The sequence below is a fragment of the Gobius niger genome (assembly GCF_951799975.1).
Source record: "Gobius niger genome assembly, chromosome: 8".
NCBI classification, from domain to species: domain Eukaryota; kingdom Metazoa; phylum Chordata; class Actinopteri; order Gobiiformes; family Gobiidae; genus Gobius; species Gobius niger.
In genome coordinates this window covers 23,459,643-23,485,593 of record NC_136859.1, presented here as the reverse complement: position 1 = coordinate 23,485,593, position 25,951 = coordinate 23,459,643, and the positions used below count along the sequence as shown (strand labels likewise).

Here is a 25,951-nt window from a genome sequence, read left to right as displayed (position 1 = left end):
CAAGCGACCAATTATGTCATATTTACACAAGATTTGTGCAGGAAACTATTACTTCTATACACAAATTTATACCACCCTTGAGTCCGGGATCACAGTCAGGTAGGAGGAAGAGTGTGCCATGTATTACTAAATAATGTTTAATTTGAACATTTTGCAATTACAGCTGTCATTTATCTTCCATGTCAGAGACGTAATACTGTTATAAACACAAAGGATTGCACTGAAGACACTGGTAACATATGTTCGCCATGACTGTCTGTTAAAGCTGTCAGTCGGACGATGTAATTTACAATCCCATCATGCATTTCTCGTCCTAGATCTGCTTTTTGCATTAGATCTCCATGTTGCAGGGAGACCATGTGTGAGAGCTGAACAGATATTTCATTTGGCTTCGGCACATGTGAATTTAGTGGAGTTCGCACATGCCTGTGACTATACAAATGAGACCTCTCCTCTTTCATCATCCTCCGTGATTCATTGTACAGAAAGAGCCTATAGAGCGCTGCAGTCACGACGTGGATACGGGATCATTTATTAACACATTATGAAGCTAACGTGTTTTTGAAGCCCCGATATTACATTGTTCTTGGCCGTACATCAGTCACGGCATTGACACGACTCCAGGCTAACGCTCTCAAGTTTGTTCCTGCAAGAGCCATTTGTTTGAGCGCACACATGTCGCCCTCATCTTCAGGGCTTCTGTTCAGCTTTAGCTTCACACCAGCAGCCGACCAAGTGCACTTTTACAGAACACCAAGATGCGATTAGCTAATGGAATTTGGAGAAGGGCCCAAGGAAGAATAATCCCTACTTGGGCAAAGGCTAATGGTGATTCTTAAACAAAGAACTAAGAGGCCCAGGGCATTTTATCGGACAACCTTACATATTCTAAGAGGGTAATGATTTGATCCTGTTTGTTTTGGATTACTTTTTTTTTTTAAGGACTTACACTAGAGTTATAGCTGCCCAATTATCTCAAATGAAATTACACACAGCTTGACTAAACTCAGTATTTAGTGCGCCCATGCATTAAGGCGCAGAGTCTGACTGTAACTGGGCATGAACACCATCACGACTGGCCTGTTCAGTTTTACCTCTGATGTGCTCCTGGCTCAGAGCATTCCTGGATCACACCAACAACATTTTGGCAGCATTCAAAGCCGACGACTGCATTACGCCACGCACTTGTGAATGTACAGCTTGGATCTTGCCTTTTTAAACAATCTGCAGCAGCTCCTTGATATCAACGGCAGGCTTTCACAGCCTATGGTCCTGCTTTGTATAATCCCTATTGTCGCTAAAAAAGTCCAAACAGTGAAACAGTGAAGTGTGTGCTTTTCATGACTCTGACATGGCCGGACAAAGCTACCATTTTTCTTCAACAGTGAGTGGGCCACTGCTTGTAATCACACTTCCTCTGTTATAGCAGCAGATCTGAAATGCTTCCTCTCAATGTTAGACGTGGATATAATGCTCTTTTATAAAACATGTCAGGCAGAGTTTGAGGAGAGGTGTGAAGGGAAGGCCTTGTCGATTTCCTCTGATAGGGGATTGAAACCAGATTGAGATCCCCACAAACGGATTTCAGCAACAATAATATATGTAGTTGCCATTCTAATATACGGATCAAATATATTTATTGTTAATCCCGAACAATTGACTTGGCTATACAATTGGCTATTGTCACAATAAAATTTTGGTTTCTGACAAGAGCAGAAAGTTGATGTAACTTCAGCTTTTAACTTTGTGATACTGGATTAAAATTAAATTAAATAAGAAAAGTCGAAAACAAAAACAACAGGTGGGTAGAGAATAATGTCCTCGAATCATCCACAAGAAAGACAAAGTTTCTAAAGCTTTCATCTTAGTTTTAGTGGTTGACATTTCACTCCTCAACCAAAAAGCTTTGTCAGCACTAATGTTTGTTTGGCAGCAGGCCAAATATATACCCGTCCAGTAGAAAGGTTAAATTTGCAATTGTACTGCCCAACTTTAGTCTAAAATGCCAAAATTCCACTTTCCAAAAGCTCTTTTGCTTTGTGACTGTCAGAATCAGCTACTTCGAGTGTGCTGTCTTCTCTGTTAACTATTGATTCGACCTATCAAGTACAGATGACGGCTTAGAGACCTTTAACGATGACGGAAACCTCCTGTACAAATGAGGGCTGACAAATACATGACCACAAGTAAGGGAAGTTCAAATTCAAATGATTCAAGGACAAGTAAAAAGTAGACCGTAATAAATCAGCATTTTAGAAAATATATTTTTGTCAGTAAATAAAATCAAATGTGTCACTAAACAGGATCTACGTTTCCACTGGAGTTTCCTATATGCTTGAATATTTCGGGTAATCAGGATTAAAAAACTTGCTGAACTCAAATGTGTTTGGCAGCAGAGCCTTGTAAGATATGGTCTGTTTTAAGGCCATATCCTACAGGCGTTGCTTTGAGGCGTTGCTCATAGAAACGATTAAAACATAAACGTAAACCCAGGCAACAGTCTAAAATCACCATTCCCCTCATAGAAAAGCTAACACTAAGACACGTTTAGCTTATAGTCTGGTCCGGAGCTAACAGTCTTTTTTTTGTGATTTACTTGTGCACATAAATAGTTTAATTCTAGAGGCAGCGAGGAGGGTGTTTTATGGAGCAGTAAAATTAGGCCCACTTTATGGATCCAGCAGCTCGAAGCACTACTGTTTTTTCCAGTTTGATATTGACGAAGCCTCTCTGAGTTTCCAAGGCTGGTTCGCATTAGCACATCCAAAAACAGGCGTGTCGTGCGTGTTTTCGAAGATGCTCATTTTTATCTGTCCAAATGACGAGTCCTGGCAGCGCGCTTTGAAGTTGATTACACACTGTTTACTGCAATTATTGAAATCTGACAAATGTTTAAAGCAGCTAGATTACATATCAAGGCCTTATGCTTTTTGGTGATGAACACTGGAGTTTTTTTCCTAAACAATGTCAAGTAAATGACAGTCATATTTGATTGGCTTAATGCATGCTCCAGGTTTCGCGGGGCAGGCTGAACAAACATGTAATGAGATCGCGAAAACAGTAGGGTCTTCACGGCAACCTTGACCTTAAAAAACATTTTGTTCTGACTCAAAAAGTTTCCTCGGAGCAAACAAAGGCAGGATGAAACTGAATACTTGTTGCTGCTGGAAGCTCCCATTATGGAATTAAAAACTTATGTCAAAATCAGGGGTTTAAATGAGATACTCTTTGGACTTTGAGAATTTGAGACGACCCTTGGGGACAACAGCGCTGCATCCTTCCTTCTTATGACTCAATGCGCGAATACTTTAAAGTCAGCAACAACAACAAAAAAATAAGCTTTAGAAATTACAATAATCTGGAGCACACATGCTCCCTAAACCAGCTAATTCTTCCTGCCCTGTGAGGGAGTGCCATGGTTTTGTTTATGATGCTGAAATGGATCTTGCATACATCCAAGCCTCTGACTGTATTTATACAAACTGACATTTTTATCCAGGAGATTTGGTCTCTCCCTTTAAAGCAAGGTGTTCTCCTGAGAAAGAGCTCCTAAGATTAAAGCCATAGATTGCATAAATTTACAATAATGCACTTTTTCTGTACCGTAAAGACGATATTGGCTTTCTATCTCGATGCATTCTTACCACTTGTGTTCCTCTCTAGCTTTTGTTCTCCCCTAACACTATCACTCAGCTCCCCTGCCAGCCCGTGTTTTGTAATCCCGACTCCCGAACAGTGAAGAGGAAGTGGCCCCTGAAGGCAAGGCTCCTGAAAAACCGCAACTCTAAACAGACCCTCGCCATAAAACACAAGATTCAGGCAGCACCACGTCTCAACTTCTGACCAACATGCCGCTGTCCAAACATCTGCAGGCGGCTTCACTGGGGCGCGCAAAGACGAGAGACGGGGGGAAAATAAGAAAAGCTAACAGAATTAAAAACACGCAAAAAAAAAAGAAAAAAAAGGCAGCGCATCGGGGGCTTGCTTTCATTAAACTGCAATAGGATATGACAGAGATGCTAACATGACAACCCCCCGTGCCTCCTGTACGGGACATAAAAGACGAGCTGCAGGGGAATATTGGGAAACGGAGGAGAAATTTGGGCGGGTGCTGAGCGGGGCTTCTGTAGCTAGTGTCCAGGTGTAAAGAATTAGAGGACAGGCACATCAAATGAAGTTGTACTTGGCCTCTTTCCTGTGGCCCGGGTGGGAGGAAATGCACTACAGCATCCTGTGAGCTGACCAGAGAGAGACAGACAGAGACACACACACACACAAGCACACAGAGAGAGAGGAGAGAGAGAGGTGAGGAACAGTGGAGCAGTGTAGAAAGTGTTTAACAACTCTCCTACAGAGAGGAGGGAGATTACAGGATAGATAGGGGATTAGAAGCTTAAAGATGAACGGGAGAACATGCTGCAATACGCAAGACCGGGAGAAGTGAAAGGATAAAACAATAAAAAACACAGGCAAACTATTAACTTAAATTAAACTGAACACATGAAAGAGCATCCTCCCAAAGTTTACGATAACAAACTCAAATCTCCTCACCCACTCTGACACCATCGTGCGCTATTCGAACACATGTGAGAGTGTGCGCAGTTGAATAGCGTGATGTGACGGATTGTGTGACGTGTCAGTATTGGCCTCTCGTCTCCATTTACTGTCTCTCCAACATGTGCCCTTCATATGGGGCGCTCTCGCAGCCCCGCACTCCTTCAAAACATCTTCTTAAAATGATAATAACCCCAGTCCATTACCACGCTACTCATAATGTGGGGCCCTAAAAAAAAAAAAAAAAAAAAAAAACGAAACTACAAAGCCCTCCAAGTACCTTCTCAGTAGTTAGCGCTGAAGATGGAAAAATATCAAGGGCCGACCGTGATGCTTTAAACACTCCCTGTCGTCATCACTCAGGAATGGAAGGAGAAAGCTCCGCCAGTCCTTTCATTTCGGGATAAATAGATCAAGCAAAGCGAGGTTTCTCTCTTGAATGTTACCTCAGGAACATGTGTGTAACAAAGGACGCGTATGTGAAGTGACAAAGTGATGGGGCAGGGCACTGACTGGAGAGATGTTATGGAGCGTACTGAGAGAAGAAAGAAGACCACCAATGGAGAGGTGTCTGTGGTACTCCAAAACCCTGCAGATGAAGTAACACAACTGTCTCACTACACGGCAAGCTGAACATCTACTCTAGATACAGTACAACGTTAAGATAAGTCAGACCAAAGTGTGTCCGAAAAATAAAGAGAAGTATGGGTTAAATATGTAACTTACAGTGGGGAAAAAGTTATTAAAAGTAAAAAATGACTAATGTCTAAGTCCAGGATACACATTTGTTCATCTGAGGAGAAAGGTGTGAGCATATTCGGTGTAGAGGGACTTTCAAACAGAGAGTGTGCATTGGTGGCGGTGAAGACGGTTAGTGCCAGCCGTGGGGCTCTTTCATGTCGGGACGGGCCTCCTGGGCTTGTAATGTGCCTCTTATTACACAAGCATTAGGCAATTATGCCACTGGCTTTCCATTGACTTCTGGGAGCCGCAGAAGAGTTTGTGGCTTCACACATGGACATTTGAAAGCATCTGCACATTCCTGCCCTTTTGGAGTGGCTTTTTCCCCTCTTTGCTACTTTTTTCCAACTTTCAATTGCTTTTCATTTGGTCTGATGTTTTATTGTGCCGCCAACTGATAAATGCCATTTAGAAATGAAGCTTACACGCACAGTCAAGGGCCATTTGAGGGGCTGGCAGAACATTTTGAAGAGATATTCCGTTTCCAGTGAGAAAGTTAAATTGGACTCTGGAGTAGATTATTTGAAATTTTGGTGATTTTCTATTCTACAAGAAGACTATTTATATATAGCATTGATAGCACTTAAAAAAAATTGACAGTTTTCTTATGATAGAGTAGCTTTGCCCTTGACATCCACCTGGTCTGGGCTACTGCTGATTATGACGGGACAGCCCATCTGCTGACAGCTCAATGACAGCTCCCTCCAACCTCAGAGGAAGCATGAACATCAACATGTCACCAGCAAAAGAGGATCTAGCTCTATAAAATCACGCACACACCTCCCACTTGAACCCAGTCAAACATGAGCGCATAGCTTCCTCGTTAGTGAAATGTGTGTATTCTTAGAGCCTCATATCCTGCGTCAGGATGGCCAGACTGTCCCCATTGAGACGGGACAGAATGACCAGGTGGCCAACCCCTGGATAATGCCCTTTATGCGTATGGGACAGCTGAGGGGTGATCCCGCTCTCCTCTGTCAGCACGTATCCCGGCCCGACTGACAGAAACATGCCACAACACAAGAGCGCTTTCCGGGAAGTGCTCGAACAAGGCCTGTCACCTCAAATGCCACCAAATGAGGATAAAAGTTGGCTTCAAAGAGAAATGGACAGAACAAGGAAGTGGTTTATTTACTTCAGTGATCAATACAGGCGGCTTTTAATAACAGAAATGAAAGCTTCAAAACTGCTCTGTAAAAAACGCTTTTCAAAAAGAGATATCAAATAACGACTTATGACACATACAGTAGACACATCCTTTTGGACTTTCATTGTGGTCTAAATAATCCACAATGAACTGTGTGTTATCCTTGTGTCCGTCCCAAATTCCAATCAAGAGAGAACTAAAAAGATCACAATTGGTTTAAAGCATATTTCAAACGGTGTGTCCAAGATGAAGAAAAGAAGCAATTGCATTGAATTAGGGAAGCTCACCCGGCTATGAACGGTCATGTGGTTGTCACACAGACTGAAGACAGATCCAACTAATACAGAGTAATATTAACCAAAATACAAAATAATCAAGGAGACTAGAAACTAGATTTAGGCAATGGAAACAATGATCATTTTGCCTTACAATTTAATGAAGTAATATAATAAAGGAGGCACAGATAACTGTTTGGCACGTGATTGAAAAAAAAAATAACGCTGCCAAAACCTAAACGTTAAGCGACATGCTGCTATATTCCATGCAATTTACCAATCAGAGCTGTTGACAAAATCAAGGAGATGAAATAAATGTCATTGCTCTTTCTCAATTGATTTACATGTAATAGGTTCTGGCTAGAAGTGTTGGACCAGGAGACGCACATCTCCTCCACTAAGCCATGCACTAGTGTGGCTCTGCAAAGGGGAAAAAGAGCTTGTGGTCGACTCGTTTGATTCGGCTGCGGTGAGGCCTAATACCCTACTTTTTCCCTCCATCTCCAGAACACAACTTCACAATCGTATGCATCAAATGGTCATAAAAAAAAAAAAAAGAGAACGTATAGCGAAAGCCCGGGGTTGGGGTTTTCTCTCCCCCTCTCCCTCCCTAATCTCCCTAAACCTCTAAGTGCAGGCCCAAGCAATACAAGTGTTGTGGTGCAATCTTCTCACAGAGCGCCAGGCCTGAGAATAACTTCACAAGGCCCACAGATATTTATGGAATGAACCACAAGCCGTACACAGAAGTCGGCAGACACCACAACACAGCTCACAAGATGCAGCGCGCAGCTCCCCATCGATACAAGGAGCGAGAGACAATGTAAAGAGCGCGGTCCATTATTCACCAGGGAAGGACAGCAACACAGGAAAAAGCTAGGACATGATGTATAGACGCCGCAGAGAAGTTATATTGGTTCAATTTTAGGCTTAATAACATGCTCCGGGGACTTTAAATCAAAACAGGGCCTTTACAAAGACTGATAGAGAGCCGTGGTTGGTTTGATTGCACACAGCGGTCAGGTATTCTGGTTCACAGATCAAGGATCAAATCCACTAACATTCATCTGGTTTCCTCTGGGCTGCTTTTGTAACTTTAGCTCAACAAACACAAACCGACTTTTTCAACTGACTACGTCCTTCTCACACACGAAAAGGCAAAGGCAATTGTCTGCTTTTCCAGTAAGTAGGCGATTTGGGAGGAAAAAAATAATATTAAAATGTGTGTTGTGTTGGCCAAATGTTTCTTTCTGATCAGGATCATCCTTTCAGGGGTCTAATTTGTAGTATACACTCTCACACATTATACATGTTTTTGAACTAAAGTGCAATTTGATACAAAGCTATGACGGGAAGATCTAGATAAAGATTTGTAATTCTGTAAAACGTGATGAAAGATCCACATCGTCTAATCTAACTCAAATAAATAAAAGGGGGATTTATTCTACCTCAAAGCCATTCCAGGACACAGTAACTAAATCTCAACTTCCTCTTCACATTAAGGCCCTCCCACTCTTCTTATCTGTGGTCTTCACATGGGTCATCTCGTCACAATCAAAGCATACATTCTGGGACAAACTTTAATAAAAAAGAGAGCGTTTGATTTACTCTGCGCAGCCATTTGTAAACCAATTTGATGCCGTATTAATCCCGAGCGTCGAGGCCCCGTGAAATATGTCGTGAGCGCTCCCGCCCCCAGCACCAGGTGTTTCATTTGCTGCGCTGACAAAAAAAAAAACAATGTTGATTCTGGCTGACCCTTCAAACTGGCCTTATTTTATCTTCCAATGGGTCTATAGACAAAGAGCGCAAAAAGAACGAGGCCATTTAGATCGGAGCAACGTTGAATTTTGTGATTTCTTTTAACAGTTCAGACATGTGAGTTAACATTAGCAAACAATTAGGCTACAAATTCATGGTAAAGTGGTGAGATATCGAGCCATAAAAAAAAAAGGGCTAGGATACAGTTACATCATGACACTGCTAAAAAAAAAAAAAATCTGTAAAATGAGTGCTTCAAAGCAATTAAAGAGATTTAGCGAGTGGGTTTGGCTCTGCCCACAGCTCAGTGTTAATGACATGCTGGCACATTTTCACAAAAACACAACATTTAAAAGAGTAAGAGTGTATACTAGAAATTAGAGCCCAGAAAGCAGAGGCCAAAAAAAGACTTTAATAAAAATAGCTTGAGACTGGTTGGGTAATCCCCAGAGATAAAACAATTCAAAGAGTCCCCATGAACACTTAAACGAAAGGAAAAAATGAATTATTAAAGAAAAATAAATAAGTGAACATGAGTCTCATACTATACCAGACAGTCTGATTTACCCAAAATATGAACTACATACCATATTCCCATTGAAAAGCCCTGTGACATTTTGAGACCCAATGGCCTAAGTGCATGATTGAGTTTTAAAGCAATGCAGTGCATGTATATATCGGCATGTGGGCCCTGGGTGTCACTGTGTGTGGCCCGGAGCAGTCCTTATCCTCTGCTGCGGCAGCGGAGCAAAGCGGCGCACTTTGGGCTGGTGTAAACAAACGGGGAAATGGGGCACTTGGCAGTCGACTAAAGTGAGTGATGAAGCAAGTGTGCACTGAAGCATCTAATGAATCATTTGCTGGGAACTTGCAGTTTTATGAGGAAAAGAAAGATGAGGAGGGAAGACAAGAAAGACGGAGTCCAGCTGAGAGGGTCTGGAAAGAAAAAAAAAAAAAAAAGACTGGCATTTCTTATAGAATCTGAAGCACTATGCCAGCAGCAGCTGTCATACAGACATCCTAAAAGAGTTATTCAAAGCACAGGCACGACACAAGTACAGAAACTAAATTGTATAGAAGAGGAAAGGGCCCAAGAATCCTGTTTTTTTTTTTTTTTTTTGTGGAGCTCTGCGTGAACTTCAGTGACCGCAGCTGAATTTACAGAGGTGTTGCTGACGTCCCGACAGCGCCACACACCTTTGAACTGAGCTGAAATAAGCAGCGTTTTTCCTCACCTTCACACATCACACGTGATGAGGGCTAATAAATGAGGAAATACAAGCACGAACACGGCAGCCCTGCGAGTGAAAGTGGACATCAGAAGTCTAGCCTGGTTACCTTTAGGCTTTATTTGATTAGGTATTTGAAGGAACAACACAATATCTGGTTGCCTCTACAACATCTAGCAGCAAGGTTTATAGTCTATAACTGAGATGTCTTGATCTCCTTTTGACTGTCTCTCACATCCGTAAATTATGAACACATGAAAAGATAAGAGCACGTCTGAAATGCAAAGTTAATGCGTTCCCATCATTTTCATACCAGGTGAATTCACTTAATGTCAAGTTGAGGCAGGGAAAATACGTATTACACAACACGCACTACATGTCTTCCTCCTGTCCCCGCGGCCCCATGTAAATCTCCATTTCTCAGTCCACACGTAGCCGGCTGCAGCGTAGATGCTACTGAAGCTGAAGAAGGGCGCACGTAAGCCACTGCCAGTGATTTTTATTAGGAACAGACCCGGGTCCTGGCTTGAGAGTGCTGTGTTTATCTGTGGAAGGGAGATCCCCATCACAACCACTTATTAGGACATATATGTGGGCTTTACGCAGGCAGCCATTCAACAGCAATACAGGGGTTGGCTTTCTGACCACAGACTTTTGGGATTGGAACCAGTTTAACCATCGCTGGAGAAACACGGCGGGGGAAGCGAGACAGAGAGGAAATAACAAATATCTTTAGGAAAATGAAGAGATAAAAACGTAAAGAGACATGTTTGGGGGTAAAAGGACACAGTGAGGTGAGAAAAGGGCAGTGTAGAGGAGGTTTGAAATAGGTTTAAAACTAGATTCAAATTATGTTCAAGAGTCCAAATACAAACAAATATAAAAGATATAATGGGACAGAAGAGAAGATTTGACTGAGCCATGCCATGGGAACTGTCCTGTACTACAAGAAATTATAGTTATTGCTTCTTAAAAGTCACAAGAGCCCAGAAAGCCAGCTAGGGTAGGAATTTGGAGGCGAAAATGTAAGATTAGCTATGGATATAGGCCTACTACTAAATTTAGAAATTATTGAATTGAAAAAATTGATTCCAGAAAAGCATTTTCTCAATAAACAGTCCCAGTTTGGTACTCTGTCCCATGTCCCCTTGGATTTCTCCAGAACAAAACAAAACAAAACAAATACTGTCCCAGTATTTCTTTTCTTCTTTTTTTTTTTACTTGAAACCTAGTGACTTGTGCACATACAAGTGAAGCTTGGAAAATTTGTTCAAAAGTTCATTTATTTCTGTAGTTCAACTTAAAAGTGAAACTAATATGATTTGGACTGATTACATTTTTGTTTGTTATAATTTTGATGATTATGGCTTACAGTCCATTTTCAAAATATTATAATTTTACGATTTTTAATTTGGGGGTTTTATGGCTGAGCCATAATAATCAAAAGTATAACAAATAAAGGCTATGCATATTTCACATGTAATGACTCATTACATGTGAAATATGCATAGCCTTTATTTGAGTCTATCATATGTCACGCGTCTGAAGCGAACCGCACCAGAGTCTGTTTCACACCTGCATAAAAGGTCCGGACCAGTGTTCGAAACGAATCCTGGTCCGTTTAAAGTGGTGCAGGTCTGAATACACCCTTAGTTTCACAGTTTAAGTTGAATAACAGAAATCAATGCACTTTTTAACGATAGTCTAATTTTCCGAGTTTCACCTGTATGTGCATCAAAAACAAAGTTTCTATACAAACAATATCACCGTTCAACCTGAAGGGAAAAAGTCACTTTTTAACTCCTGCCACAAATTCCCAGTGTCCCAGTTTTTAATGTAGAAAATGTGGTCACCCTGTAATAACTTCAAAGTTCAAGTTCAAGTTTAGACCAGTTCATTCTGTCTCTGTGTCTCATTTATGTTATTGTAATCTTTGTACAATATTGTTGACAGTCAGAAGTGACCAAAATTAAAGCGAAAACAGTGAGTGTGTCGACACATTGTGTTATGACTCATGATAATCACTATGGTAAGGCACGTTCACTAATCAAACCAGGAAAAACAACCATAAACCACAGTGCAACAGGATGCTCCTCTCAGACGACCGTGAGCTAAGCCAACAAATGACGGAATCTAGCGCTGTGTCATAGGTGTGGGTTTGTCTGTCGGGAAATGTCCGTGATATTTTGAGATACACAGAGAAAAGGAGACAAGACAACTAAATCTATGAAGTTCAATCCACTACCACAAGAATCTCTAACCAGTCTTCACTCAGAAGCTATTTTTATGTGATCAAAAAGTAGCTCCAGAACTACTAGTTTAAAATCCTTGCACTATAATGTATTTCATAGTTTCAGCTTTAGTTACACAAAGTAACAACACAAAAAATTGTACAGCACACAATCAGATCAGGATGAGGCATGGTCTAAATTTGCAGATAAAATATTTCTTTCAGAAAGTGCACTTAACTACCACTTGACTTGGCGCCCTCAAAAAAGGGACTGAATTTCTTGCAGGGTATTTAGGAGGGTGGTCCCTGTTGACCCCCGAGATTCTCACTCTACAAGAAGCTTTCAATTAAGTGTTCAGGAAAAAAACTGGAGAGTAAAAGATCTGTGAGATTTTACGGCGGGCTCAAACCACAAGAAAGTGAGGTCTGGATGCGTGCTGGACATTCCCCGGGACAGACGCTTGTGGAGCTGGAAAAAGCCTGCTTTTCAAGACAGGAAAATGATTTCAGCTGTGTAAATTGACAGCGGCCTTGTAGGTGAAGATGGAGAAAAGAGGGAGAGCGAGGGGGAAGCGTGCAGCTCCGTGTCATAATTCTTGCTTCGTAAAAGAGTCGCTTGGGACCAACTCCTTCAGGGGGGAAAATGTTTTACCATCACAAGATCAAATGAGACGGTGTTAATTGTTACCAAATGAGCTCAGCGGTGGATGTCAGCTTAACACCGCGGCCCTACGGTTACACAGGTTTATTTTGCCTCCTTTGATGCAGCGTATCAGCGCTCAATGATAAACATGCCAAGCTCCAAAGTGTGTCAGAATCCTTTTCTGTGGAAACTTGTCAAGATAGCCTTCGCCGGGATGTTTACACTTGCTTTGCTATTTTGGCCTTGGCTTCTCTCTTCTCGCAGGGTGGCATTACAGTAAATCGCTGTGAGAGGGATTGCGATCATCTCATGTACAGTAGACAATAAAACCCAGCACGGCCCTTTCGGATCCGTCATTCAATTATGACAGCGGATGTAATTAGTGGCGGACTTAAAGCAGGAGTGCAGCGAATGGCTACTGCGTCTAACTGACATCCATCTTCAGGAAGCCGCAGTTGGTTATAGATTGTAAACACACATCAGGTTGCGTGATTACAGACTCGCACGATGACTTTCTCTATACTACTTGGGAGAGCACGCCGTCGGGTTGAGCACGGAGAGAGAGAATCAAAAGCGCTTATCACGAAACGTCAACAAGGCCACGTTTGCAGCTTACCCAATCATATGAGTCAGTGAGAATGCCCCAAATTGAAGGGCACTTGAGCGGAGGGAAAGGTGGTAAGTGTATAATGCCTAGTTGGGAATAAAAGAATGAACATAGAGAAAGCGGTTCAGTATAATTCCGGGGTTTCCGAGCAAAAAAGGGAAGTGGTGGCTCTTGGCTTCTGTGAGGTTCAAGGGGTGACTAAAATGTTAAGACAGTTTGTACACATTTGGAGAAACATGTGAACTTTTGTTGTCTTGCATGCGCAGAATATAACACGGTTTGCTGAAGCCAGGCCTTAAAATAGAGATCCTTGTGTGGCTTCTTGTATAGGTTGTTTGCATGGCCACAGGGATGCATGTTTAGTTCAGGGTGGAGACCCAGTTAGGGCATCAATGTCTGCAAAGATGATGTGGGTACAGTAGCCACAGACCCACTAGTCCTCTAACTACCAGCATCTGAACTTTGCAGGGCGATCTGGGGTGAAATTGCATGCCTGGCCTAACTTGCTTTGGGGGCAAAATCACAGGGAAAAATGGAAAATCGACCATAGCCACAGGACATTATTTATCATTTGACATGATAAGAACATGGCCGACATGTCAACAGTTAAAATCTAAGGCCAGTGTCCATAGAAACAAACATATTACAATCCTTTGAGGGTCATTGCTTCCACAAAACAAACAGCAAACATGCAAGTATGGTGTGCAGACAGGCTAAAAAAAGTCTGTCCAAAAAGTCCCTGCAAAACAGTAGCTATGGTTACTGATCAATCCCATACACGCTCTAATAGATCAAAAGAGTAAATGAAAGCCTTTAAGGGAGATAGCTTGGATACTCTGGAAGAAATTTGGACAATGCTGGACTGACTGTATTTTTTCTCCATCTTGATGCCTTAATGGTTACAGATTGCCAGACGTGCCCAAAGGCCCTGCAGACCCCCTCAGTCTCTCAGCTCGGCGCAGCCAGCTCGCATATGACACTTTCACTAACCGAAGTCAGAAGTGCTCTCTGTTGTCCACCTTTTTTCCTCAGCTTTACGTCGTGTGTCAGCTCACATCTCACTTGCAGCTGCACAAGGCATTAGGCCCTACTTTTATCTCCCTCATTACATGTGTTTGCCAGCTCCGTATCTGCCCATTCACACACACACATGCCTGCGGTTTTGAGGCAGCTATGACACAATCCAGATTCGCGTAGCTGCCTATAGAGGAGAAATGTGTTTTGCGTGGAGCCGTTTCCCTCAGAAGTGCAGAATTTCCCTGCCATCGCAGCTTTGATCCGCGTGGCACTGGGGGCTTGTGTCAACAGGCTTGTGTTTCAGCTGGAGGGCCTCGAGGACCCCCAAGGTGTCAATCAGTGGACGCGGTCAATGGGAACGACAATCAAACACTATGTGGCGCTGTCACCTGTTCATAGCCAAAGAGCTTCACTAAAGAGGCCAACTTCAACATATCCAAACAGATGTGAAGAATTTTGAAGACATATACCCAACTATGTCACGGAATTTGAAATGGTATGAGCTTAAATCGTTTGGTTAGGAGAGAAGTTATAAAGTATCTTACTGGTAGATATCTTTCCGTAGCACGGTGCGGGTCAAAGGATTATCAGCTTGAGGTGCCATGCTTAATGAACTCAGCTTTAACACAAGGGTGTCTTCTTTCTTCAAGTGTGGATCGACTGAAACAAAGCAAAAAAAAAAACATGAAATAATGTTTTCAACAACTATTTTCTTTCTCCAACAACAGCAACACATGTATTTAGGCTGAAAAAAAGTCTTTGTTTTCCACGGTTAGTCATAACTACATTCAGACAAAACAACCTCCTCGGCTTTCCAACAATAATTTTATGTTTAGCTCATCCGACCTCATCTATTTATCTTCACAAATGTCGGCATGTAATGTGGTGGCAATGCTATGTCTGGTCTGCGATGACCAGAGTTTTCACATCAGCACCAAAAGACTTTCTAAACACAAAGCCATGGCCTGTGACATCCAAACCACAAAACAAGGTCTGAACAAACCTGCCGGAGAGTGCTTATCCTGTGAGCCGGGGCAGAAGACCCGGATCACGCTGGTGTTGATGTAGATGAGCGGTAGACTGCGCGAGGTGAGTGTGTGGCTCCTCATTGGCTGACCAGCCGACTTCCCACGCTCCCTGTAACGCCTCGGCACTGTCGTCTGGAGAAAGGACTTTTGATAAGTTCAAGCCAAAATTATGGGAGTCTTTGACATATCTACGACAACAACAACGCTGTGGCTTTCAAACGGTGCGGTTGGATATCAAAGTTTCTATAATTATCATCATTATTATCATCATCATTATTCACAGTATCTCAATCTTCATAAAACTTTCTGTAAAAAAAATCTTGACTTTTGGGACAATTCAAATGATCACCTGAAAAACCCCAGCCACAGTCGCCAGTAGGGGACAGGAGAGCACAATGTCAAAGGGCTGCGCAGTGAGCAGGATCTCTCGCAGATACTGGGGCGCACTGTCGGCCAGGGGGTCAGCGGACACTCTATGACCGGCAGTGGCACCACCGCTCCGGGGTGGCCGCTCGGGTCGAGTGGTGAGTTTGTGCCGGACGTTTTTGGTGACGGCCTGAGTGTAGATGATGGACAGGAAGCCGTGCTGCTGGTGGGATCCCTCTAGAACTTTGGCTGCCGTCTAGTTAGTCCAAAGATAGTGAAAATGAGATGAAGGGGGGGGGGGTTGCATGTTGTAAAATCAATGGCAGCAGTTAAAAGATTGGTTTGGTTTTGGTAAGAAAGCAGATCTGTTAATGTGCTTTTCAACACAATAAGCCTTTCTAGCTGTTAAGTCTAAACAATCCAACTAGTTTAGCATTGTCTTGATTTCAATTGGAGCCACAAATTACAGCAGATCAACCTTGTTCTATGACAATGGCAGACCACAGTCTAAAATACAGCATACACAGTAGAATTTAAAGGTGCATTTACTCCAATTGAAGACAGTATGATTTATCTAAAGCACAAAAATTATTCTAAAGCAATTGAATGTTACAAAATAGCACAGAAGCAAAAAGCAACACACTTCTGGCCCTCTATTGAGGTTAGGAGTTAAGGAGAAATTACTGAAGATGATTAAACAAAGTGTAATTCTTACAGGAGGAAAAAAGCCAGAGAAATGGCTGAACGAGTCTTGCTTGCTGACGGGTCGAACCAGCACAGTACGTCTGTTCAGCTTGTCAGTGCAAGACAGGACCACTCCCCCGCAGCTGCCCGAGCTCCTCGCGCCCTCCTCTGGGCTGGAGGTGAGGAGCAGTGAGGGAGAAGATGGACAGGGCAAACAGAAGGGGTCCCAAATGGATGGATTCAGCCGCACAGCAGAAGGAAATTAAAGAGAGAGAAAAGCAAAACCATGAAAGCCATCAATGATACAAGTAAAATCAAAGATCAACCTGATTTGGAGAATTGAAAAAGTTGAAATAGCGAGGAATAGTCTTATACAATCTGTTCTTGAGTGAGTCATAATTTAGTACAAATAATGACATGAATTGAACCATTTCAGTTTTGTGTATAAGACCATTACCAGACACACTGATCAAGTGCAACATCTTTAATCTTCACCACATTTGTTAAAACCCTGCATGAATTTCTAAAACGTCAAGTTGACGACATATTCCATTTAGCATGTCAGTGGACATAATGTTAAGCTTGATCAGTGCATCTTCACTAGAAAACCTCTCCTATGCAGGTAAAAGGTTAGCCCAGAACCTCATTGCCTTAATAATTAAACCAACAGCAGTCACTGGAGAGACAGGAAAAGAAATGTAGATTACATTGTTTTCCCTGTCTGTCCAGGCAGAGCAGATACACTTTGATTGTGTTAGGAACAGAGTGGCAGGCGGAGGCCTATGGCTGCTGGGACCTCACCACAACTGTCTCCTTGCACTGCAGAATGACTCCTTCATTGTGGCCACAGTGCCAGCCTTGCCCTGGCCTGCGGAGACACATAAGGCCAAGCTCAAACTCAAAACATCTGGAAGCACTCATACCAATGTTTCACGCACTGATAGTATCGCTTTAATGGCAACAATAGTTAGAAAAGGGAAGAGATAACTCAACCACACACTGACAACTGCAGGCCCTGGTAGCAAAGGTTAACAATTATTTAGAATTGTAAAACCAAAATCATTTTGCATTTTAATGTTGAACTTTTTTGGGGATTACACAAATTCACAGCAACCCCTACAAAGAACTAACAAAAAGTTAATAGAACAACATAATTTCAGGGTAAGAAATCTTGATAATCTATTATAGAAAACGCTATCTCAATGGCCGCCGCCTGGGCGCCGCCATGTTTATTTCCCATACCGACTTTGAAGCTAAGCAGGAAAGTGCCTGGTTAGAACTGGGATGGGAGACCGTTCCTCCGATGCTAAGCAGGGAAAGGCCTGGTTAGGACTGGGATGGGAGACCGTTTGGGAACACCAGGAAGCCTGGCGACAGTACTGAGTGTGTGCGTGGTTGGTGTTATTACATCCGCGGCCGGCCCCCACGTGACGAGTCCCACCGCTCGCGGGCATTGGCCACGGGTCCATATGGACCGCGGTGCTGCTGTCCGAGGACAACCCGCTGTCACAAAAACCCGAGTGCACGAGATCTGACTGCCGTGCGTGTGCGCGCGTACAAACAGGGCGATGTGTGTGTGCGTGTGTGTGTGTATGTATGTGTGCGCATGCGCATCCAAACAGGGCCATGTGTGCGTGCGTGTGCGTGTGCGTATGTGTGTGCGTGTGCGTGCGTGTGCGTGCCCACAACCTCCTCAAACACGAGCCTCTAATCACACGCGCTGCTCCGACTGATTTATCCTCCGTGTGAGTAAAAGCGAAAATGACACTACAACTTAACAAGCGCATGGCCTGCACTGCGTAGTTTTTTTTCTTTTTATCTTTTTTTTTACTTTGCTGCTGTACCTTTTGTTTTCTATTTTGCTTTCACGTATTGAGCCCAGAGGTACATTTTATTCTAAAGCAGCTTGGAAAGCATTGCCAATTTTATTGTAAGGTTATAAATACTGTCTAACAACGATCATTAGACTATTTCATTTCTAAACCTACTCATTATTTTTTTGATTGTTCACTACCGTGATGCACCAAACCACGGATCCTGCACTTTGAACCAAAGCGTTAGAGCTGAACCCCTAATATTTATCCATAATTATTCCACTGTCTCTTGAATTCTATTCCCTGAGTTTAGCGAAAATATTGTCGTTGTAGTTTATAAGAGAGGAGCACGGGTGCATCAAACACTCCAATTGCAGTTTGTTTGACATTTTTTTTGGCATTCATTCTTTTACTCATTTGTAGTGGCCATAGTTTTTGGCATGGGTTGGGAACCACTGGTCTACAGCTGAACTGTGTGACGGGTTGGACATTTCTTTGTAATCACTCATAATCTCAGAATATCAAATGTGGAGACTAGCGAGGCCCGGCCAAAGGCCGGGTCTCAGCTAGTATGTATAATAAGAGACCAAGAATCCAGTGACTGAAGTGTGGACCTATACTGGTTAAAATACAGTATCCTCGCCCCTCTGTGAACATAGGACAATGGGGATAGCTCTTCATTCAAAATGTGACTAATGCGTATGACCCCACACATCTCTCCATCACGGGCTCCCGCGCTCTTCTTCCATCTACTCATCCTCTGCTCTCTGCCATTTGAGCCGCAGCTGGAAAACATCAGCTCCAATTTGAGTGAGCTGCTCCTTGGACCAAACTCGGGGGATCTGTCACTGGTCATCTTTTGCCGTGCATTTTTCCCTGTATTAAACATCCTCATAACTTCCAAACCATCTCACCAAACTAGAGCGGCCGAGCAGCAGATAGTCCTTCATCTGATACATTTAAGATTTCTCAACTGCACTTACTTTTTTCAGGTTTTTTTTTTGCAACTGCAATGTTCCAATCAGAAGTTCAATTACATTTAGCTTCATATTCCTCAGCACTTTCTGACTTTCCATTAATTTTCTAGCCGTGAAAAAGCTTGCGCCAGATGTGACATTTTGTGTGTCAAGCTTGATTTGATCCGAACCACAGCACACAAATAACCTGGCCTGGTGACGACATAGCTCACAATTATCTGTTCAGGATGATTAATACGGACTCCAACCCCTGTGGGCTCTGCTGTATATGTGGATGATACAGATTAGAGTGGGCCCGGAGCCCAGAGGTCCTCCACTGTGTCCTAAACAGCCGTGACTACAACCTGGGCTTGGATGATGGAGTGCTTCTGCCTGCCAGAATGCTGGCTGGTTCGAAGTGTGCTGAGACCATGTTGTTAAATGCACATTAAACTGAAATAACCTAGAAATGGGAAAATTGATCTATTATCTACTTAAGAAGGCAGAGAGGTCTACTAAAGAGATTAAAGTTGGCTTAGTCTCAGAAGCAATTGGACACACACCTGTGGAGAGCAAACTACGCAGATATAACGCCCTCCGACACCTCCGGGGTCTCACAGCCCCTCACCCCTGCACTGTCCTGGCTGATAGTTAAGAGTGCTCTGTGGATGTGCCACATGTGGCCTGACACCATATAAATCAACTCTGAAACAGGGAGGTCTGAGAAACGCTTGTTAGAGCTGCGTTCGGAGCCAACACTCACCTCAGTCCTCTGTGACCGCTGACATGACCCCACCAAGGTCATGCAAAAATCTGGCAAATCAAAAACTATATCAATTATCCTATCACTGCTCAGCGTGCTGATTAAGTGAAGAAACACAATCTGGGCGGAGGGTCCAGGATCTATAGAATATAGCCATTTTCAGGGTATTTGGCTGAAGTGATTTTATCCTCTCAGAGAAGGGGAACTACCTCCTGATCCTTGGTTTCTTCCCAACAGATCTGAACCTTAGCACGTACGCAATGAACACTTAGAGCTATAAATTATAATGACCAGTGTTGGGAAAACTAAAGATATAATAAGATGAAATAGCTAACCGATGAGGACAGTGTGTGTAGCAAAAATCGAGGAACAGAGCTGAATCTCTAGTCGCCTGATGCAATTCTGCTTTTACAGTTGAACAAGTGGGAAGTTAAGAACACAAACTGGACCATGTTCTGGCAGAGATTAGTGAGCAGTGGAACATCGGATGGTAGTTAAGTTCAATGCTTTAACCTTTCTTTGAAAATATTATGTCAACTCATGGACCAAAAGACCTTGTAAAATCTGAGTCAGAGCTGAACTCCGTCAACTGTCAGTCCACTTGGTTCATTTCGCAGCAACAGTGAATGTTAAAATAAGAAAAGCAAACATTTAAACAAGGCACAGCGACGAACCAAAACACTCCACATGTTTCTTTTTTACCTGGATCTGTAGTGGTCGATGTTGAAGCTACCGACTTTACATTTGATCTTTGTGTAGACATCCTGGACATCCACTGAGGCACTCAAGTCTTCTAGCTCGCTGATGACACAGATTTCTGTCAAAACAAGAACGATACACATTTTGTCAGTTTATTCCAAAATAAACAGGTGGTTACAAAGCATTTGAACTAATATTCTTAAAAAGGCAAATGATGAATGAATTTTGTCAGCATAATTCAAAGAAGTTAGTGTGTACAGGGACAGTTGCTCCATGTATTTTGCTCATATACAAAAAGCATAATTGAGAATGCCATTTTTTAGGACATAGGGGCTGTGACTTTTCCTATTATCCTGTGAGTGTGATGTACAACAAAATAAAACACCCCCAAAATACATTAATGTAAAAGAAATTGACCTTACACTAAAGCCAAATGGTTTCACATTTCATCCCTTCCATAATTAAGTTAACGGTCACTTGACAGCAAATGTATGCATCTACTTTATTTATACTGTACATGAAACCACATTTTACATACGCACAATATAACACTGCCTCAGAAATCTAAGCTAGGAAAACAGCCACATAGCTTTCATCTGTTCATTTCGAGGATGAATGTCCATGTAGCTACTAAATATGCCCTGCTCAGTCCGGTCCAATAGCCTTAGACGTTTTCTCATCAGTACTTAGGGCCTGTATCTGCATGCCTCGGTGCACCTCTTATAAAAACAAACCCACCCACTGCAGGGAAAGTGTGTAAACTCCATACAAGCACTGATTAACTATGTATTGAACGAAGCCTGGTACTTTTCCTCATTGTTTCCACTGAATAGGACCCACAATCAAGGGGAAGCTTGGGAAAAATGGACATCGAGCTTGAGAGACTGAGGTTGTTGTTGTACTGTTGCCTTGAAGTTATTCCGAGAAAACCAAAAAAAAAGAAACCCAAAGGCCCGTTATTGTTATTGAAAGACAAGGGGTGCCTGCTTTATTGTGGATACGCTGTGGAAAGGAAAGTTGTTAGGTACTGACAAATTCATATTTCCCAAACACATCATTGATTTTGACACAAGTTATAACTTATTGACATTCATTTCATCAATATATAATCATAATTCCAGCTTTAGTGCTATTCAAGTAACTGCTTGTGTTAAGGCCTCTAGACAAGTTATGGTTTAGTGTGTCACCATGTTGTTAAGACATGGTTAAGTCGTGATATCTTGTAAGGTTTTAATCCAAGTTTACGCTGGTTTACTCTGTAGAGAGCCAATTTCCGTGTGTTTACTGCCTTGGTTCATATCAGCAAGCCTGTAAAGAGCCTCTGGGGACTGGTCTTGTTTCTGTAATCTCCCAGCACATGATGGCAAAACACCGCATCTGAGCCATAGAGGGACCTCTTCTCAGCCAGAAAAACACATTACCTCATGGCCGATTAGCGGCAGCCATATCGGACGGAGGCTTGCCTATCTGCAAGAATGAAACTTGAACGATATTGGTCCGTTAATAAATTGCGCCCACCGCACTCTACTGGTACGTGACATGAAAGAATCTGCTTTGATATCCGCGCACGCTGCGTATTACGTCGCACAACATAAAAGACGTTGGTAACTTTATCTTGCGACTCAGATGGTACGCATTACATCAAATCCAAAGTAATGCCTATTTAGGATGTTTCTAAGTCGAACCATGTCTGTGAGGTCTTCAGATATGTTTCCTCAGTTGAAGGCCTTAAGCCGGGCGATCTGGCTGGCAGATGCTAAACATTACAGACACCAATTAAAGGTAAATCTAGCCTTTCATCGCCCTAGTAAATCTAAAGGGGACAAGAGGCAGTTCGCTTAGGATTCATCACCCATTTATTTATTTGTCTTTGACCCACCGTCCCCCACTTTCTCCCAGCTGCACCTCCTTTGCGCTCCAGAAGAGGTGATCACATCATTTGGAGCTAATGCAAGGCTAAGAAATATTAAATGCTTCCTGCAACCTTTAACAAGACAGACGGGGTGTTCAAAATCTGCGGAAAGTCGGCCTCAATCTAAAATACCTTTCAAGAAGATCAAAACGAGTGACGTGTGAAGTTGGGAGCATCTTGTAGCCGCTCTATCAAGTATGCGGATAGACTAAACAGCTTCCTTTCGTGAGATAGTTGCTCTCTGGACAATTCTCTCTTATAATCAATAAAACTGGTCAACTGTTAAAAGTATTTTGACATTTCAGTGAAACAAATGTAACCAAAGCTTTTTTTTATGCGTTCATTTTCACACACAATAATAAAACAAATGGCTGAGAGGTTTATAAAGCTTAAAGTGCATATGACAGCTTTTAATCCTTTTTGAAAACCTGATTTATTTAGAATGACAACATCAGCTGCAAGTTCATCAGTTGCATAATTAGCTTTCTAATTCAGTGAAGCAGCAATTTTAATGAAATTTTGGGCAGAAAAGTGACATAGAAGAAGGTAAAGTTTCATAGCAGTTTGACTAACTCATTTCCCATCGACTTAACATGGTTGGCACAGCAACAGTTTAAAATAGTTTGCCTCCTTCTATGCCACTTCCTGTCGCTCTCCAAGAAGGAAGTGAAACTATGAACATCACAAAACTAAAGAAAGCTGGGTACAATCTTTAGCAAAAATGTTAAATATAATCATGTTAACTATGTTTTAGCAAAAATTGTGTCTAATGTCTCAAATGCACTTTAACTCTGGCACTGAATGAATATAAGTGTGAAAAACAACCTAATCAGTTTACAGGGATCTCCAACCAATAGATATAATACATATAATAAGTGATAAGATACATTTTATATGCATTTTCACATTGTCGTGGACCCAATCTGCAAACATTTAGGTAAAACATAGCCGAGTAGGCAAGTGTCTCGGAAGCATAAGTGTCTCTCTGCTATTTTAGTGAAAATATCTCACGGGGTATGAAAGTACCTGTTTTCTTGGCAGTTGGGTCATGTGCGAAAAGTTTGACCGTGACTTTTGGTAACATCCACTGCATCCACAAGCTGACCTTCCCACTGGTGCCTCCGATGGTGCTGGTCTTCTGCTCCAATGTGACCGTGTCTGCAAAGGCACTGTCATCTCCAGCCGCAATGGAGTCGCCCTGAAGAATTAAAAAATGTGATGTTAAGCTTTTTACATGACTTAAGAAGCTGCTGAATTCAATAAAGTTATAGAGTTATAGGGATACTGTACATTCAATAACACAATGAGGATAATTGTTTTCACTCAAACAGTTTTTTTCACTCAAACTGGCTGTAAATACTAGCCCACAGCTAGCTTTACTCGCTAGCCTGTTTGCTTCTTCTTTGTGATTCCATTAGTGTGTATTGGGCTTCCGGGGTGGAGCAGGGAAAGCTGCAAGTGTGGTTTTCTGGCCAGAGACACTGCGGGATGATTGGGGGTGGGGGGAGTCTTTAATCTCCCCCCACCCCCCAACCATCCCGCTGACACTTGCATTACCCTCAGCGGGACTAGGAAAAGGATTTATTAAGGTAAACAAGTTACTTAGTACTGCTTTATGCAAAACATCTATGAAGAATCCTAATCACCAGTTCACCACCACTTGAGACAAAGAACAAAACACGTATTGGTCTTTGGCGCATATGTCTAATTACTCCACGGTGTTGTTGTGTTGTGCGTGTAGCCATAACAAAGCCACCGCAGTCTTTCAAAGCCTTTCCCTGCGTAGATGACATCAGTGTCTGGTGAGCAGAGCTGCACTCAACAGCACGGTGCTAAAAGGGACCACTGTGCAGAGCTGTCACTTGTGTTAACCCCAGAAACACAGGCCATTGTCACTCCCGCGGGCCGCTCTCACTGCAGCGCGGCCAGGACACACACGAGCAGCGGCCTGGGACAGTGAGGGGAAGTGCGGACCGGAGGCGGGGGCAGCTCAGAGGCAGCCAGGATACAGCAGATGAGGCCTTCAGCGAGCTCTTGACTCATCACAAAGAGGTTTGGCAGAGCGCAGCGGAGGACAGCGCGAGGGACCGGTCGGAGGATTTTTATCTCTTCCTGGCAAATGTGTTTTCCAAATATATCTGTGTGGCCGGCTTGGAAAGTGAAAAGACTGCAAACAAACATTAGAGCAATTTGAAGCAGTTGCTCTTTCCTTCGCAGTTCAGTTTGTTTGTGGTTGTGGGAGGAAAGAGATTAGCAACTTTCTCAATTAAAAAAACCCACAAGCGCTGGTCTATCACAGCACTGTAGTGAGACACGGATTGCTGCGCTACACTACGCTACTGAAGGTTTGGCGTGAATGTAAAAATGTTAAGAACCCAAAATTAAACACAACAATCATTTCTGTGTTTTGGATTAGGGATTAGTCCAGCCCAAATTTTTCATACCACGCGATATGCAATGTCATCGTTTTGTGGCCAATGATTGATATCTGCCAAGGTTTTAATGTTCACAATCAACCTTTATAAGATGATTTTGGAGATGTAACTGTGGAGAACAACTGCACTGCGTCATGAAGCAGAACTCAACGAGGACTAACAGTAGTAAAGACAGACAAATTATGTAGTTGAAACAGAGACATAATTCACTGTTATTTAACTGTGACGTTACTGGCTCTGCTATTGCGGGTACGGGTAACATGAGCGCTGTAATAATGATGGCTTTCAGTCCAAATGAGAGATATTGTAGTGTCAAGTGCCATTTGGGGCCTAATTATTGTTGAGCGAGAGTCAAAACAGGGACCCGTCTCTTGCCTTTGTGAGAGTGTGTGTGTGGTTACGAGTGTTTAGTTTATGGTTCTGGCCAGTCACTTGGATTAGGCCCTATAATGTCATGTGTGGAAACAGGAGCCAGCCGCTGGTGCTGTGGGAAGCTCCGAGCGCCGAGGAGGACTAAGGGATTTCACAGAAGAATCAGACACAGTTCTACGGGTGTCCCAATCTGAACCACTGCTGCCATAATGAAATTACAACTCATTTTAGTTGACCTCATATTTGGCAAGATAAACCGAGGATACAGGCTACAGTGCAATTGTTTTGATAATGCTTAAACAACACCCTGATTTTACTGACAAAATACTAATATGTCAAACTCAATTGAAAGTATATCAGAGTAACTAATGTAGATGAAGTAACAATACAATAAAGTTTAATACTGAGCGAAAGGTACTATCTTCTCCTGATGGATTCATTTTGAGAAGCAGATGTTACACAAGCTAAGGTGGGCTGTGGATACAATTGCAAGTTGCCAGATTGGGCCCCCCCACCCCCACCAAAAAACCCACCAATCCGCACAATTTGAGAAGCAGCTATTTTCCCACACCTTCTAAAGCCAAGCTGTAACGTATACAGTTTAATTCCTGGGCCTCTGTGCTGTAAACGGCCTCAGGATCTGGGTTTATTTTCTCTGCAGCGTTTGTCTTTGCTCATCAGGAAGACCCAAACACTGGGAGACAACAGCAAGCTGCAG

General features: G+C 42.6%; 1 protein-coding gene across 1 annotated transcript in view; it reads right to left on the bottom strand.

Annotated features, from left to right (window-relative positions):
- Window positions 1-25,951, bottom strand: part of vps13b (vacuolar protein sorting 13 homolog B) — a 265,484-nt gene that overhangs the window by 126,238 nt on the left and 113,295 nt on the right. Inside the window, exons 26-31 of the mRNA XM_079561422.1 lie at window positions 23,453-23,624; window positions 20,518-20,632; window positions 16,314-16,455; window positions 15,582-15,854; window positions 15,208-15,364; window positions 14,750-14,864 (exon numbers count right to left, since the gene is read on the bottom strand). Coding sequence (XP_079417548.1) covers window positions 14,750-14,864; window positions 15,208-15,364; window positions 15,582-15,854; window positions 16,314-16,455; window positions 20,518-20,632; window positions 23,453-23,624 — 974 coding nt within the window. The remainder of the gene's footprint in view (window positions 1-14,749; window positions 14,865-15,207; window positions 15,365-15,581; window positions 15,855-16,313; window positions 16,456-20,517; window positions 20,633-23,452; window positions 23,625-25,951) is intronic.